This window comes from Urocitellus parryii, chromosome 3 (assembly GCF_045843805.1).
Source record: "Urocitellus parryii isolate mUroPar1 chromosome 3, mUroPar1.hap1, whole genome shotgun sequence".
Lineage (NCBI taxonomy): Eukaryota > Metazoa > Chordata > Mammalia > Rodentia > Sciuridae > Urocitellus > Urocitellus parryii.
Genome location: NC_135533.1, coordinates 117,761,514 through 117,775,824, shown reverse-complemented (window position 1 = coordinate 117,775,824; position 14,311 = coordinate 117,761,514). Strand labels below are relative to the sequence as shown.

Below are 14,311 nucleotides of genomic sequence, written 5' to 3'. Positions count from 1 at the left end.
AGATGCCCAGGCAGTTGCCAGTCTGTTACTGGCACTGGGGACCTGAGAACCCAATGGGTGCCAGACAAGAGAGGATGCTGGGGACCATGGTGATGGGACAGGGGATTAGCCCAGGTGTGCCCCAGGAAACCAGTGGGTGCCAGACTGGGAAGGGCACCAGGGATCAGGCTAATGTTGGGACCTGGGGTGGGGAACTGGCCTAGGTGGGCCCTGGGAACTGGTGGGTGCCTGGGACTGTGTGGTTGCTGGGATCAGCCAGCTAGGCATGCAGAAAGCCAAGTGCTCTCATACCCGCCTTTCCAACCTCCTGACCACTGTCAGCCCCCATAAGCCTCAGGATTCACAGGGCTGGGGACAGCCTCTCCAAACTGTGCTCCTCCAAGCAAAATGGCCCCAGTTTCTGACTTTCCATAGGTTTGCTAAACCCAGCCAAGTCCTTGCTATGCTCAGACAGGCCCACATAGACCTAGCCAAACTCACAAATCTGTATTTCCAGTTCCTGTTGGTGCAGCTGCATTGCAGTCCCAAGATGGCTCCTGGATTGGCTCTTCACTGGATGATTAATAAATTCAGGATGACTTTCTTAGGTCCACTTAATGAGTCAAACAATCTCTGGTTCAGCTAGGACAGACTGCCCCTCCAGTCTCAGGATTTTTCTCTCAGCCTTGGGGAGAAGAAGTATTCCTATTGCTTGAATTCTGGGTAGCCAAGCTAGGCGAAATGCTGCCTCACTCTAATCGGCAATCTTGTCCCTCCTAATTCACTATTCTTCTAATTAGATTTATTCATACACTGACTCTAATTTCTTTATTTGTTTTAATTATACATGACATTATAATGCATTTATGCACTTTGATAATATCATACATAGATGGGATATTATTTCACTTTTTTCTGAATGTATATGTTGCAGAATCATATTGGTCATGTAGTCACATATATACATACAGTAATAATGTCTATTTCATTCTACTATCTTTTCTATCCCCAATCCCCTCCCTTACCTTCCCATCACTTCCCTCCACCCAATATAAGGTAACACTATTCTTCTCTAGTGCCCCCAACTTATTATGAATTAGCATCCGCATATTAGAGAAAACATTTAACCTTTGGTTTTGTGGGATTGGCTTATTTTGCTTAGCATAATATTCTCCTTGCATTTACTGTTAAATGCCATAATTTCACTCTTTTTAAAGCTAAGTAATATTTCATTGAGTATATATACCACATTGTCTTTATCTCTGATTTTTTAAATTTCTTCTGCAAGAAATATTTCATTGAGTATGTTTTGTGATGGTTTAGTGGTTATGGATTCTTTTAGTTCCTGCTTGTCACAGAAAAATTTTTATTTCATCATGGTATGCTGCCTTCTTAATGTTTTGAAAGTTGTTTGCTAATATTTTATTAATAATTTTTGTGTCTATGATCATCAGAGATATTGGTATGAAGTTTTCTTTCCTTGATGTCAAGGGTCAATGCTTTTGCTCACAAGTGGAAACTAGAGAAAAATAAGCCAAAAATGATGTACATCCCTTGAAAATAGAAGGGAGATCAGTGGAATAGAAGGGGATAGAAGGGCAGCCAGGAAGGATGGGAAATGGGAGAAAATGCAGAATAAAATTTACCAAATGATCCTATGTACACGTAAGAATATAGTGCACTGAATTTCAACTGTATGTATGTCTATAGAGCATCACTTTAAAAAAAACTATGATAAATGGAAGGAAGACCAGCAGGGAGAAGTAGGAGGAGCAGGGGAGAGAGGAGTGAACACATACCTGGGACTGAAGTGAAGCAAATTATATTTCATGCATGTTTGATTTTTTTCAAGATGAGCCCTAATGTTGGTATAATTATAATGTGCTCATAAAATTATTTAAAATTTACAAAAAAACCCTAAGTATACATAGGTGCTACATGGATAACAACTTAAAGATGTGGACTCAGTGGCATTCACACTTTTATTCCTCACAGCTCCTAGCCTAGTGTCTTGAGCATGTGGATGCTCCAGATAACAATGTACTACAAACATGGCCAGTGTAATCATAGAGTTTTGGGTTCAAATTCTAGTTCTGCCATTTATTTAGAAGTGGAATCCTTGAGTAAAAATTCAATTCTCTGAGAACAATTTCCCCCTTCCAAAAGCTGGAGATTGGTAATAGTATCTTCATTTTAAGATCCTTTTTAATGTTTTTATTAGTACATTTATAGTTATATATAATAGTGGGATTATTTGATGATTATATATGCATAGAATGTAGTTTAATCCATTTCAGTCCCTATTGCTTCTCCTGCCCCCTTCCCTCCGCCCTCCCCCCATTCCCCTTCCTCTATTCTACTGATTATTCTTCCACTTATTAAAAAAAAACATTTTATTAAACATAAGAATTGAAAATGTTTTGATGGAACATGAGAAAATAGAAACTTTAAAGATGATAAAAAGATTGTGGCTTAAGCATCATATAAATATAATTATCATTCTCAATGATGAGGAAAGGTTGTTAAATGAACAGTTTTGCAGGAATATCAGGAATTCAATTGATCTAAAATAGTAATTACCATACCACATAATATGGAACAATTCATTATTGTTTATATTACACAAATTTTGAAAATTAATTATGATATATTATTAGTACTAATTTAAATGTTTTAAATATACATTTTCTAAAGATCAAATGAGCAGAGAAAATGTAGTTTTATTATGCATGAATATGTATTATTCATAACCCTGAATCTATAAAAATGGAAAAAGTTACCAAACATGATTCTAACACTAAAAGCACTGAAACATAAAAATAACTTATATATTTATATATAATTTATTTATATTTATATTTAATTTATATATAACATAGTTTAATTTTTCTAGCTTTTTCTGACAAGTTTGAGATTAGCTTTGTTTATGTACAATGTATCTCACCTGTTCTATATGAAAATTTAAAAATAAATTAATAGAAAAGATAAAACAAAAAAAGAATTGAAAATAACAAACATAATAAGAAGCACTTTAAAAGTTAAGAATTTCTCATTGGGGTTGGGGATGTGGCTCAAGTGGTAGCGCACTAGCCTGGCATGCATGCGGCCCGGGTTCGATCCTCAGCACCACATACAAACAAAGATGTTGTGTCCGCCGAAAATTAAAAAATAAATATTAAAATTCTCTCTCTCTCTCTCTCTCTCTCTCTCTCTCTCTCTCTCTCATCTATCTATCTTTAAAAAAAGAATTTCTCATTGGTTACATATTAGATATGATAGAGCTTTTCTAAATAGATTTAATTCAGGGAGAAAATACAAAAGTAAACTCAAAGTAGAGGAAAGACTTAAGTATAAAGAACAGAAATTTTGCAACTGTTAGAAGAAAAAAGTAGGAGAAATACTTCAAAATGTAGGAACAGGCAATAACTTCCTAAACAAGTTTCCTGAAACTCAGGAAATAAGGGCAAGAATCAATGAATGATGACCATAAAAGACTGAATTCCCTTTTCTCTTAGCATTACATTAAACTTTTTTAAATAGAGCATATTTTAAGTCACAAAGAAAATCTTATCAAATAAAAAAATAGAGATAATACTTTGCATTCTATCAGACCATAGTGGAATGAAATGAGAAGTCAACAATAAGATTAAAAAAAGAAACCATTCTAGCACATTAAATAATAAAGGAGATTAAATAATACACTTTTGAATGATGAATGAATAGCAGAAGAAATCAGGGCAGAAATATTTAAAGTTCTTAGAAATAAATAAGGACTTCAACATATCAAAATCTCTGGGAAAGTATGAAGGCAGTTCTAAGAGGAAAGTTTATAGCACTGAGTTCATATATCAAAAAAAATAGAAAGATACAAAATAAATAATTTAACATTATGCCTCAAGGTCCTATAAAAAGAACAAACTACCAATAATCAGTAGAAGACAGGAAATAATTAAAAGCCAAAATCAATGAAATTGAGAATTGAAAACAACACAAAAGATTAACAAAGAGTAGATTTTTTGGAAAGGATAAATAAGATTGATAAGTTAGTTAGTAAAACTAAACAAAAAAAAAAAGAAAGAAAACACTCAAATTACCAATATTAGACACAACTTAAACCCTGAAGATAATCACAAATGATTTTGAAAATTTATATTTAAGCAAATGAATATCAAGTAATGATATTAAACATCTATCAAAAGCCTTTCAACAAAAGCAGTATGGAGACTTCTCAGAAAACTTGGAATGGAACCACCATTTTGACCCAGTTATCACACTCCTTGAGTTTTACCCAAAGGACTTAAAATCAGCATACTATTATGATTTCAATGTTTATAGTAGCTCGTTCACAATAGCTAAACTATGGAACCAACCTAGATGCCCTTCAACAGATAAATAGATAAAGAAAATATGGTATACATATACACAATAAAATATTACTCAGCCTTAAAGAAGAATGAAGTTGTGGCATTTGCAGATAAATGGATGGAGCTGGAGAATGTCATGCTAAGTGAATTAAGCCAAACCCAAAAAACCAAAGGCCAAATGTTTTCTCTGATAAGTGGATGTTAATCCATAATTGAGGCAGGGATGAAGGAACTTCAGATTGTGCAGAGGGGAGTGAGTGGGGAGGAGGTGTGGGTATGGGAAGTATGATGAAATGAGATGTGCATTATTACCTTATATACATATATGATTACCTTACTGGTGTGAATCTAGCCCAAGCTCAGCCAGAGGAAGAAGTTGTGCTCCATTATGTACTATGTATCAAAATGTATTCAGCTGTCATGTATAATTAATTAAGACAAAAACGTTTTTAAAAAGCCTTCCAACAGGCCAACCTCGCGCCTGCAAGGTAGGCGGACCTGCGACCCACCGGCAGGACAGGCCAAGCAACCCGCCAGTGTGGTAGACACATCGCCCCAGTTGGGGGGGGGGCAGAGCCACCGCCCGCACCTGCGAGGGAGACTTTGCAACTATACAAGAGCAATATAAATATATAAGGGGAAAATTCAATAACACAACAGTTTCACCAAGCAGAAAGAAACGCGAACAGTATGAAAAGACAAGAAAAGAAAGGACCACAAGCAATGCAGGTCAACTCAACGTTAGAAGAGGTAATATCTGCAGCAAATGGAATGTCAGATAAAGAATTCAGGATATACATGCTTCAGATGATCTGGAGTCTCAAGGAAGACATTAGACAGCAAAATCAGACAATGAAAGATCACTTCGACAATGAATTACATAAAAAAAAATCCAAGAAGCAAAAGATCAACTATACAGGGAGATAGGGGTTATAAAAAACAAACAAACAGAAATCCCAGAAATGCAGGAAGCAATAAACCAACTTAAAAACTCAATTGAGAATACTACCAGAAGAGTAGAACACTTAGAAGATAGAACATCAGACAATGAAGACAAACTATTTCAACTGGAAAAGAACATAGACAGCTCAGCAAAACTGTTAAAAAACCATGAGCAGAACATCCAAGAAATATGGGATAACATAAAGAGACCAAACTTAAGAGTCATTGGGATACAGGAAGGTATAGAGGTCCAAACCAAAGGAATGAGCAATCTATTCAATGAAATAATACGATAAAACTTCCGAGACTTGAAGAATGAGACAGAATCCCAAAGCCTAGAAGCCTACAGGACACCAAATGTGCAAAATCATAAGAGATCCACACCTAGACACATTATAATGAAGATGCCCAACATACAGAATAAGGAGAGAATTTTAAAAGCTACAAGAGAAAGGAAGAAGATTACATTTAGGGGTAAACCAATCAGGATAACAGCTGATCTTTCAACACAGACTCTGAAAGCTAGAAGATCCTGGAATAACATATTTCCAACACTGAAAGAAAATGAGTTCCAACCAAGAATTGTGTATCCAGCGAAATTAAGCTTCAGGATGGAAGATGAAATTAAAACCTTCCACGATAAACAAAAGTTAAAAGAATTTGCAGCTAGAAAACCATCTCTCCAAAAAATCCTCAGCAAAACATTACAGGAAGAGGAAATGGAAAATAACAATGAAAACCAACAGTGGGGGGTAGTACAGTAAAGGGGGGAAAATAATCAAAGAGGAAAACAAACCATGTTTAGTAACATAAATAAACAAATATAGCTGGAAGAACAACCCATATCTCAATAATAACCCTAAATGTTAATGGCTTAAACTCACCAATTAAGAGACACAGGCTAGTAGAATGGATCACAAAACAAGACCCAACAATATGCTGCCTACAGGAGACGCATTTGATAGGAAAAGACATACATAGACTGAAGGTGAAAGGTTGGGAAAAATCATATCACTCATATGGACTTCGGAAACAAGCAGGAGTGTCCATACTCATATCAAATAAAATAGATTTCAAGCCAAAGTTAATCAAAAGGGATAAAGAGGGACACTACATACTGCTCAAGGGAACCATACACCAACAAGACATAACAATCATAAATATATATGCTCCAAACAATGGTGCAGCTATGTTCATCAAACAAACTCTTCTCAAGTTCAAGAGTCTAATAGACCACCACACAATAATCATGGGAGACTTCAACACACCTCTCTCACCACTGGACAGATCTTCCAAACAAAAGTTGAATAAGGAAACTATACAACTCAATAACAGAATTAATAACCTAGACTTAATTGAAATATATAGAATATACCAGCCAACATCAAGCAGTTACACTTTTTTCTCAGCAGCACATGGATCCTTCTCAAAAATAGATCATATATTATGTCACAGGGCAACTCTTAGACAATATAAAGGAGTAGAGATAATACCATGCAAATCAAAACCACCCTAAGATACCATCTCACTCCAGTAAGATTGGCAGCCATTATGAAGTCTAACAACAACAAGTGCTGGCGACGATGTGGAGAAAAGGGTACACTTGTACATTGCTGGTGGGACTGCAAATTGGTGCAGCCAATTTGGAAAGCAGTATGGAGATTCCTGGGAAAGCTGGGAATGGAACCACCATTTGACCCAGCTATTGCCCTTCTCGGTCTATTCCCTAAAGACCTAAAAAGAGCATGCTACAGGGACACTGCTACATCGATGTTCATAGCAGCACAATTCACAATAGCAAGACTATGGAACCAACCTAGATGCCCTTCAATAGATGAATGGATAAAAAATGTGGCATTTATACACAATGGAGTATTACTCTGCATTATAAAATGACAAAATCATAGAATTTGCAGGGAAATAGATGGCATTAGAACAGATTATGCTAAGTGAAGCTAGCCAATCCCTAAAAAACAAATGCCAAATGTTTTCTTTGATATAAGGAGAGTAACTAAGAACAGAGTTGGGAGGAAGAGCATGAGAAGAAGATTAACATTAAACAGGAGTGAGAGGTGGGAGGGAAAAGGAAAGAGAAGGGAAATTGCATGGAAATGGAAGGAGACCCTCATGTTTATACAAAATTACATACAAGAGGAAGTGAGGGGAAAGGGGGAAAAAAACAAGGGAGATAAATTAATTACAGTAGATGGGGTAGAGGGAGAAGATGGGAGGGGAGGGGATGGGGGATAGTAGAGGATAGGAAAGGCAGCAGAATACAACAGACACTAGTATAGCAATATGTAAAACAGTGGATGTGTAACCGATGTGATGCTGCAATCTGTATATGGGGTAAAAATGGGAGTTCATAACCCACTTGAATCAAAGTGTGAAATATGATATGTCAAGAACTATGTAATGTTTTGAACAACCAACAATAAAAATTAAAGAAAAAAATAAATAAATAAAAAATCACACACAAAAAAAAGCCTTCCAACAAAGAAAAGTCCAGAATCAGATTTTTTGTTTATTTGTTTGGTTTGGTTTTTGGTTTTTTGTGTGGTTCTGGGGATTGAACCCAGGGGCACTTAACCACTAAACCACAGGCACAGCCCTTTTTTGTATTTTACTTAGAGACAGAGTCTCACTGAGTAACTTAGGGCCTCCCTAATTTGCTGAGGTTGGCTTTGAACCCACGAATCCTCCTGCCTCAGCCTCCCATGCCACTGGGATTATAAGCATGAACCACAGCACCCAATGAACCAGATGGATTCTTAGCCAAGTTCTACAGACCTTAAAGAACTAATACAATCCTCCTCAAATTATTCCATAAAATAGAAAAGGAGGGAACACTGACACATGCATTCTATAAAGCCAGTATCACTTTGATACCAAAACCAAAGACATATCAAGGAAAGAAAACTTCAGTCCAATATCCTTGATGATCATAGATGCATAAAATCTCTTAATAAAAATTTGGCAAACCACATACAAAAACACATTTAAAAGATGTGTATCATGATCAAGTTGGTTTTATCCCAGGGGTGAAAGTTTAGTTTGACATATGGAGATCAATACATGTAACTCAGCACATAAATAGAGTTAAGTATGAGAATCACATGATTATCTCCATATATGTAGTAAAAGCATTTGACAAAGTCTAGGACCCATTCATATTTAAAATATTAGAGAAATTCAGGTTATAAAAAACTCATCTCAACATTGTAAAGGTTATATATGACAAACCCAAGGAGAATATCATACTGAATGAAGAAAAACTGAAAGCATTTCCTCTAAAAACAGGAACTAGATAAGGATATCCACTCTCACCACTCCTATTCAAGATAGTCCTTGAAACTCTAGACAGAGCAATCAGGCAAGAAAAGGAAATTAAAGGGAAATAAATAGAAAAAAGAATAGGGAAAGCTATTTCTGATTGCTGAAAACATAATCCAATATTTAGAAGACCATAAAACTCCACCAGAAGATTCCTAGAGCTGATAAACAAATTTGGAAAAGTAGCAAGATACAAGATCAGCATAGAAAATCTATTCTAACTCCAACAATGAATCTGCTGAAAAAGAAGTTAGGAAAACTATCGAATTCACAATAATCTAAAAAACGTTTTAATAATCAACATAACAAAAGAGGTGAAGGAACTCTACAATGAAAACCATAGAATAATAAAGGAAGAAATTAAATACCTTACAAGCTAGAAAGACTGCCCATGTTCTTAGGTAAGCAGAATTAAAATGGTCAAAATGGTCATACAACCGAAAGTGCTACACAAAGAGATCCAATGGAACCCCATCAAAATACCAATGACATTCTTCACAGAACCAGCAATAGCAGATCTGAAATTAATTTGGCAAAATAAGAGACTCAGAATAGCCATAGAAATCTTGAGTAAAAAGAGTGATACCAGACCTTGAATTATGCTACAGAGCTACAGTACAAAAACAGCATGGTACTGTCACCAAAATAGAACTGAAGACCAAAGGACTAGAATAGAAGACACAAAGGCAAACATGAATAAATATAGTTATCTGATAACTTGGCAAAGGTGCCAAAAACATATTTGGAGAATAGATAACATTTGAAAAAATGGTACTGGGAAAATTAAAAATCCACATGAAGAATGAAATTGGACCCCCAGCTCTCATTCTGCACAAAAGTCAACTCAAAGTGGATCATAGACCTAGGAGTTAGATCAAAAACTTTGTAATTTCTAGAAGAAAATGTAGGACCAACACTTCAGCATGTCAGCACAGGAACCAACTTCCTTAAGAAGACTCCTAAAGTGCAAGAAATAAAATCAAAATAAATGGTATGGCATAAAAATTAGAAGCATCTGCACAGCAAACAAAATAAGTGAGAACATGAAGAGAGAAGTGACGGAATGGAAGAACCATGCCACCTGCTCCTCAGATGGGGCATTATAATATCCAGAATATATGAGTAACCTAAAAAACTTAAAACCAGAAAAACAAATAACTCAATAAATGTCAAAATAACTAGACAGACACTTCTCAAAAGAAGAAATACAAATGGCCAACAAATATATTTTAAAAATCTTCAACATCTCTAGCAAATAAGGAAATGCAAATCAAAACTACATGGAGATTTCATCTCCTTCCTGTCAGAATGGCAAATATCAAGAATACAGATAACAATAAATGTTGGTAAGGATGTGTAGGAAAAGGGACACTCGTACATTTTTGGTGGTACTGCAAATTAGAGTAACCACTGTGGAAAAGATTATGGAGATTCCTCACAAAAATAGGAATGAAACTACCATATGACCCAGTTATCCCACTCTTTGGTTTATATTCAAAAGATTTAGAATCAGTATACTACAATGATGCAGCCACTTCAATGGTTGTAGCAGCATAATTCACAGTGGCCAAGTTATGAAACAAAGCTAGATTCCCTTCAACACATGAATAGAAAAAAAATGTAGTCTATATATACACAATGGAGTATTATTTCAGTCATAAAGAAGAATGATATTATGACATTTGCAGGTAAATGAATGGAACTGGAGACTACGATGCTAAGTGAAATAAGGCAGTCCCCAAAAGTCAAATGTCAAATGTTTTCTCTGATATATAGAAGCTAATACAACATAAGGGGAAAAATAGAGAAAGGTGAGGGACAAATTCCTTCAAAATAAAGGAAATATCAGGTGAAGGAGATTGAGGAAGGAAAGAATGACAGGATAAGAAAAGAATAGTGGAATGAATCTGACTGAACTTTCAACATGAATATACCTCAACAAATCTCAAAATCAAATATATCCACAAGACACTAATTTTAAAAAAACTATAAGTAAATTGTAGAAATATCAGTGGAGTGGAAGGCAGGGGAAGCGGAGAGTGGAGATGGGGAGGGGGAAGCAAGTGGAGAGTGGAGATGGGGAGGGGGAAGCATTGGGGACTGAATTAGAGTGAATTATATTCCATGCTATTGTGATTATTTTAAAATGTACCCTTATTATACATAACTAAAAAGAATCATAAAAATAAGTGGGGAGACATCAATTTAAAAAGCTCCTTCATAGAAAAGGATATAATAGAGTGAAGAGAAAATCTACAGAATAGGAAAAAATCTTTGCCAGCTACTCTTCTGGCCAGATTAATATCCAGAATACATAAGAAACTAAAATAACTCAACAATAACAAAAACACAAAACAATAAATGAGCAAATGAACTAAACAGACATTTCTCAAAAGAAGTACAAATTGCCAACAATTACATGAAAAATGTTCAACATCTCTAACTTCCCAGAGAAATTCAAATCAATAGTACACTGAGATTCTATTTCATTCCAGTCACACTGACAATCATCAAGAATACAAATAATAAATGCTGGTGATGATAAGAAGCTTCAGGGGAAAATAAATCCTTATGCACTGTTGGTAAGGATGTAAATTAGGACAATCGCTATGGAAATCAGTTTGACTGTGCCTCAAAAGGCTAAAAATAAAATTGCTATATGATCCAGTTATACTAGCCTCATAATTTATCCAAAAGAAATGAAGTCAGTATACTATAGAGATACATGCATCACCATGTTTATCCCAGCACAATTCACATTAGCCAAGTTAGGGAATCAGCTTGGGTATCCATCAACAGATGAATGGACAAAGAAAATGTGATTATATATATACACACACACACACACACACACACACACACACACACACACACAATGGAGTTTTACTCTGCCATAAAGAACAAAATTACGTAATTTGCATAAATGGAACTAGAGATCGTGTTGTGTTAAATAAGTCAAACTCAGAATGACAAGAATCAAATTTTTTTCTCTCATATGTGAAAGCTAGAGGGGAAGGAAAGGGAATAAAGGGGCATCATGGAATAGAAGAAAGACTATTAGGGTAAATAAAGGGGATCGGGGGAGAGAGGTAAAGTGTATGATGGAGATACTGAGGAGTGAAATTGATCAAATTATGTTTCTATGCCCAAATTTGCCACAGTGAACCCTGCCTTTCTTTTTTTTTATTGGTTATTCAAAACATTACAAAGATTGCAGAATCACATCGGTTACACATCCACATTTTTACATAATGCCATAATAGTAACTGTTGTATTCTGCTACCTTTCCTATCCTCTACTATCCCCCCTCCCCCCCCCATCTTCTCTCTCTACCCCATCTACTGTAATTCATTTCTCTCCTTGTTTTTCCCATTCCCCTCAAGGGAAATTGCATGGAAATGGAAGGAGACCCTCATTGTTATACAAAATTACATATAAGAGGTTGTGAGGGGAATGAACCCTGCCTTTCAATATAATTAATATGTAGCAATTAAAATCTGTTAAAAATGGTATATCAGGGATAAAATAAGCATTATGTAAGAAAAGAAACAAATTCAATTTTAATTTTTTGTTCTTTCTCTTTTTTAATTAAAAAAGCAGGATTCTGTGGCTTATCGATTACATAGTAATTCCACAGACATTTTTAAACCTAAATATGACATACCCAGCCCAATCCATTTGTCTCAGAGTTAAATACTGGAACCCACACAATACAAAATAGGCTGTTAGATTTTGTGGAAAGTCACCTGATGTCAAAATTGGGAAAGTGGAGCTCTGGCTAAGCTCTACTACTATCAGGCTGTGTGAATGTAGGTGAATTACACAACATTTCTAGAAGTGAGATTGTTCCTATGTTTTAAAAAGACAATTTGGAAATATATAGAGTTCCAATAAAGACAAGGTCAAACTTTTTAGTTCATCTACTATTGTCATATTTATGTTCATTTCCTCTGTGGGGGAACATTACAACTACATTACAAATGTTTATAAATGCAGACACATATGGCAGATTGACCCTCCTAGTTAAATAGTAAGAAGGAGAAATTGTCCTGGACTATACACATATGGGAAAAGGTTGGCTTATTTATGCAGATGTATGACCTAATTTATTGGTGATTTACCTGCAGTCCAATGGACACAGAATGTTAAAGTCTGCAGGGCAAGAAAACTCTTGAAATAAGGAGTTGTTCATCAAAGTTCTCAAGCTTTCAGAAGTAAGATGAATAAATTCAAAGTATTGAAGATACAACACGTTGACCATATTTAAAAATACTCTGGTGTACTGGAAGTTGCTGAATAGCTCTTCATTGTTAATCGCTACAAATGCACAATAGATGACTCTCGACTGGTACCGTAATTAACTTGACTTGGTAATCATTTGAAGATAAGTATGTATATTACATATATATCAAATTCTGAGTTGAAAAAAAGAATTTAGACCTAATCAATACAAAGGAATAATAAAAGCAAAAAAATCTGGTCTATAATTATCTAATTAGATAAATGTCCAACTGCTTTCCATTTTGCAACACAACAAACTTAGAAGTGAAAATCAATAAAATTATCCTTTGCCTAGCCAATATTCTAGTGGCTCAGCAAGAGGTCAGGCAAAATAACCATGGATAAAGACCGCTGCAGCTAGCAGGAGGATGGCATTAATGTTCAGTACAGTCCTCCACAAGGGCTTCTCTGATGTGTCTGTCAATTTCCTCTTTAAGGCTTCTTCCTCCTCTTTGGTCAGTTTGGGCCCTGCCTTCTGCAAACCACAGAATAAGTCATATGTCTTCCTGAGACATCCACGGGATTGCTCAGGATGATCTGAAACAACAAAAAAAGATGAAGAAATCATCATAAAACATGGAAAACAGAAATCCTTGTCAATGCTCTACATATGACCATAAAAAATCATAACAACATATGAATGTTGGAAGAAATCATAGAGAAAGTAGCTAAATTTGGTTATGTGAAAACAAAAAATTTGCATGGTAAAAGCCCAATAAACAAAATAAGAACATTGGGGAAAGCATTGGCATGTTGTTTTAGAAAGGTACGAATATCCATAGTATAAAATGAGTTTCTAAAAATCGGAAAAGTCCATCAACTTTCTCATGTAAACATTCTAAAGAGATGAAGAAACAGTTCAAAAAATAAAAATAAAAAATGGCTCTTAAGCTCACTCAAAAAAGAGAAATTTAAATGAAAACTTGCTGAAATGCCACTTCCCATCAATCAAAGGCAAAATTTTAAAGTTACATGTTAAGTCTACATAGAAACAGGAATTGTCTTATGTAAAATACCAATGAATTAGTATCACACAACTGCATAAATAAGTCTACTTTCTCCCTCTGTGCACATGGTCCAGGACAATTTTTCCTTCCTACTATTTCATTGTGAGGGGAAAGCTTCCTTATAATTTATTTGTGATATTTTTAAATCAGGTAAGAAAAATACTGTTTAAGTCCAAAGAAGTAGAAATTGGAGAATATAGCAAAATTACATTGGCTTTTTGACCTCACAAATCTCTTAAAACCTATCCCAACAATATATTGGCAGATTTACAAAAATACTTATTTACAAAGCTATCTTGCAGCATTGGGAAATTTAAAAATCATAATGAAAGTAAGACTATAATTCCTATACTTAGAAATAAGTGATAATGAAAAGTATACAAAATAAATCCATTAGATGCAACA

At 35.1% G+C, this 14,311-nt stretch overlaps 1 protein-coding gene across 2 annotated transcripts in view; it reads right to left on the bottom strand.

Annotated features, from left to right (window-relative positions):
- Positions 1-13,221: 13,221 nt before the first annotated feature.
- LOC113177524 (solute carrier family 5 member 4-like) overlaps positions 13,222-14,311 on the bottom strand; it is a 58,391-nt gene continuing 57,301 nt past the window's right edge. For both annotated transcript variants that reach the window (XM_026382073.1, XM_026382072.1), the window contains exon 15: positions 13,222-13,436. In XM_026382073.1, the coding sequence (XP_026237858.1) occupies positions 13,222-13,436 (215 nt within the window). The remainder of the gene's footprint in view (positions 13,437-14,311) is intronic.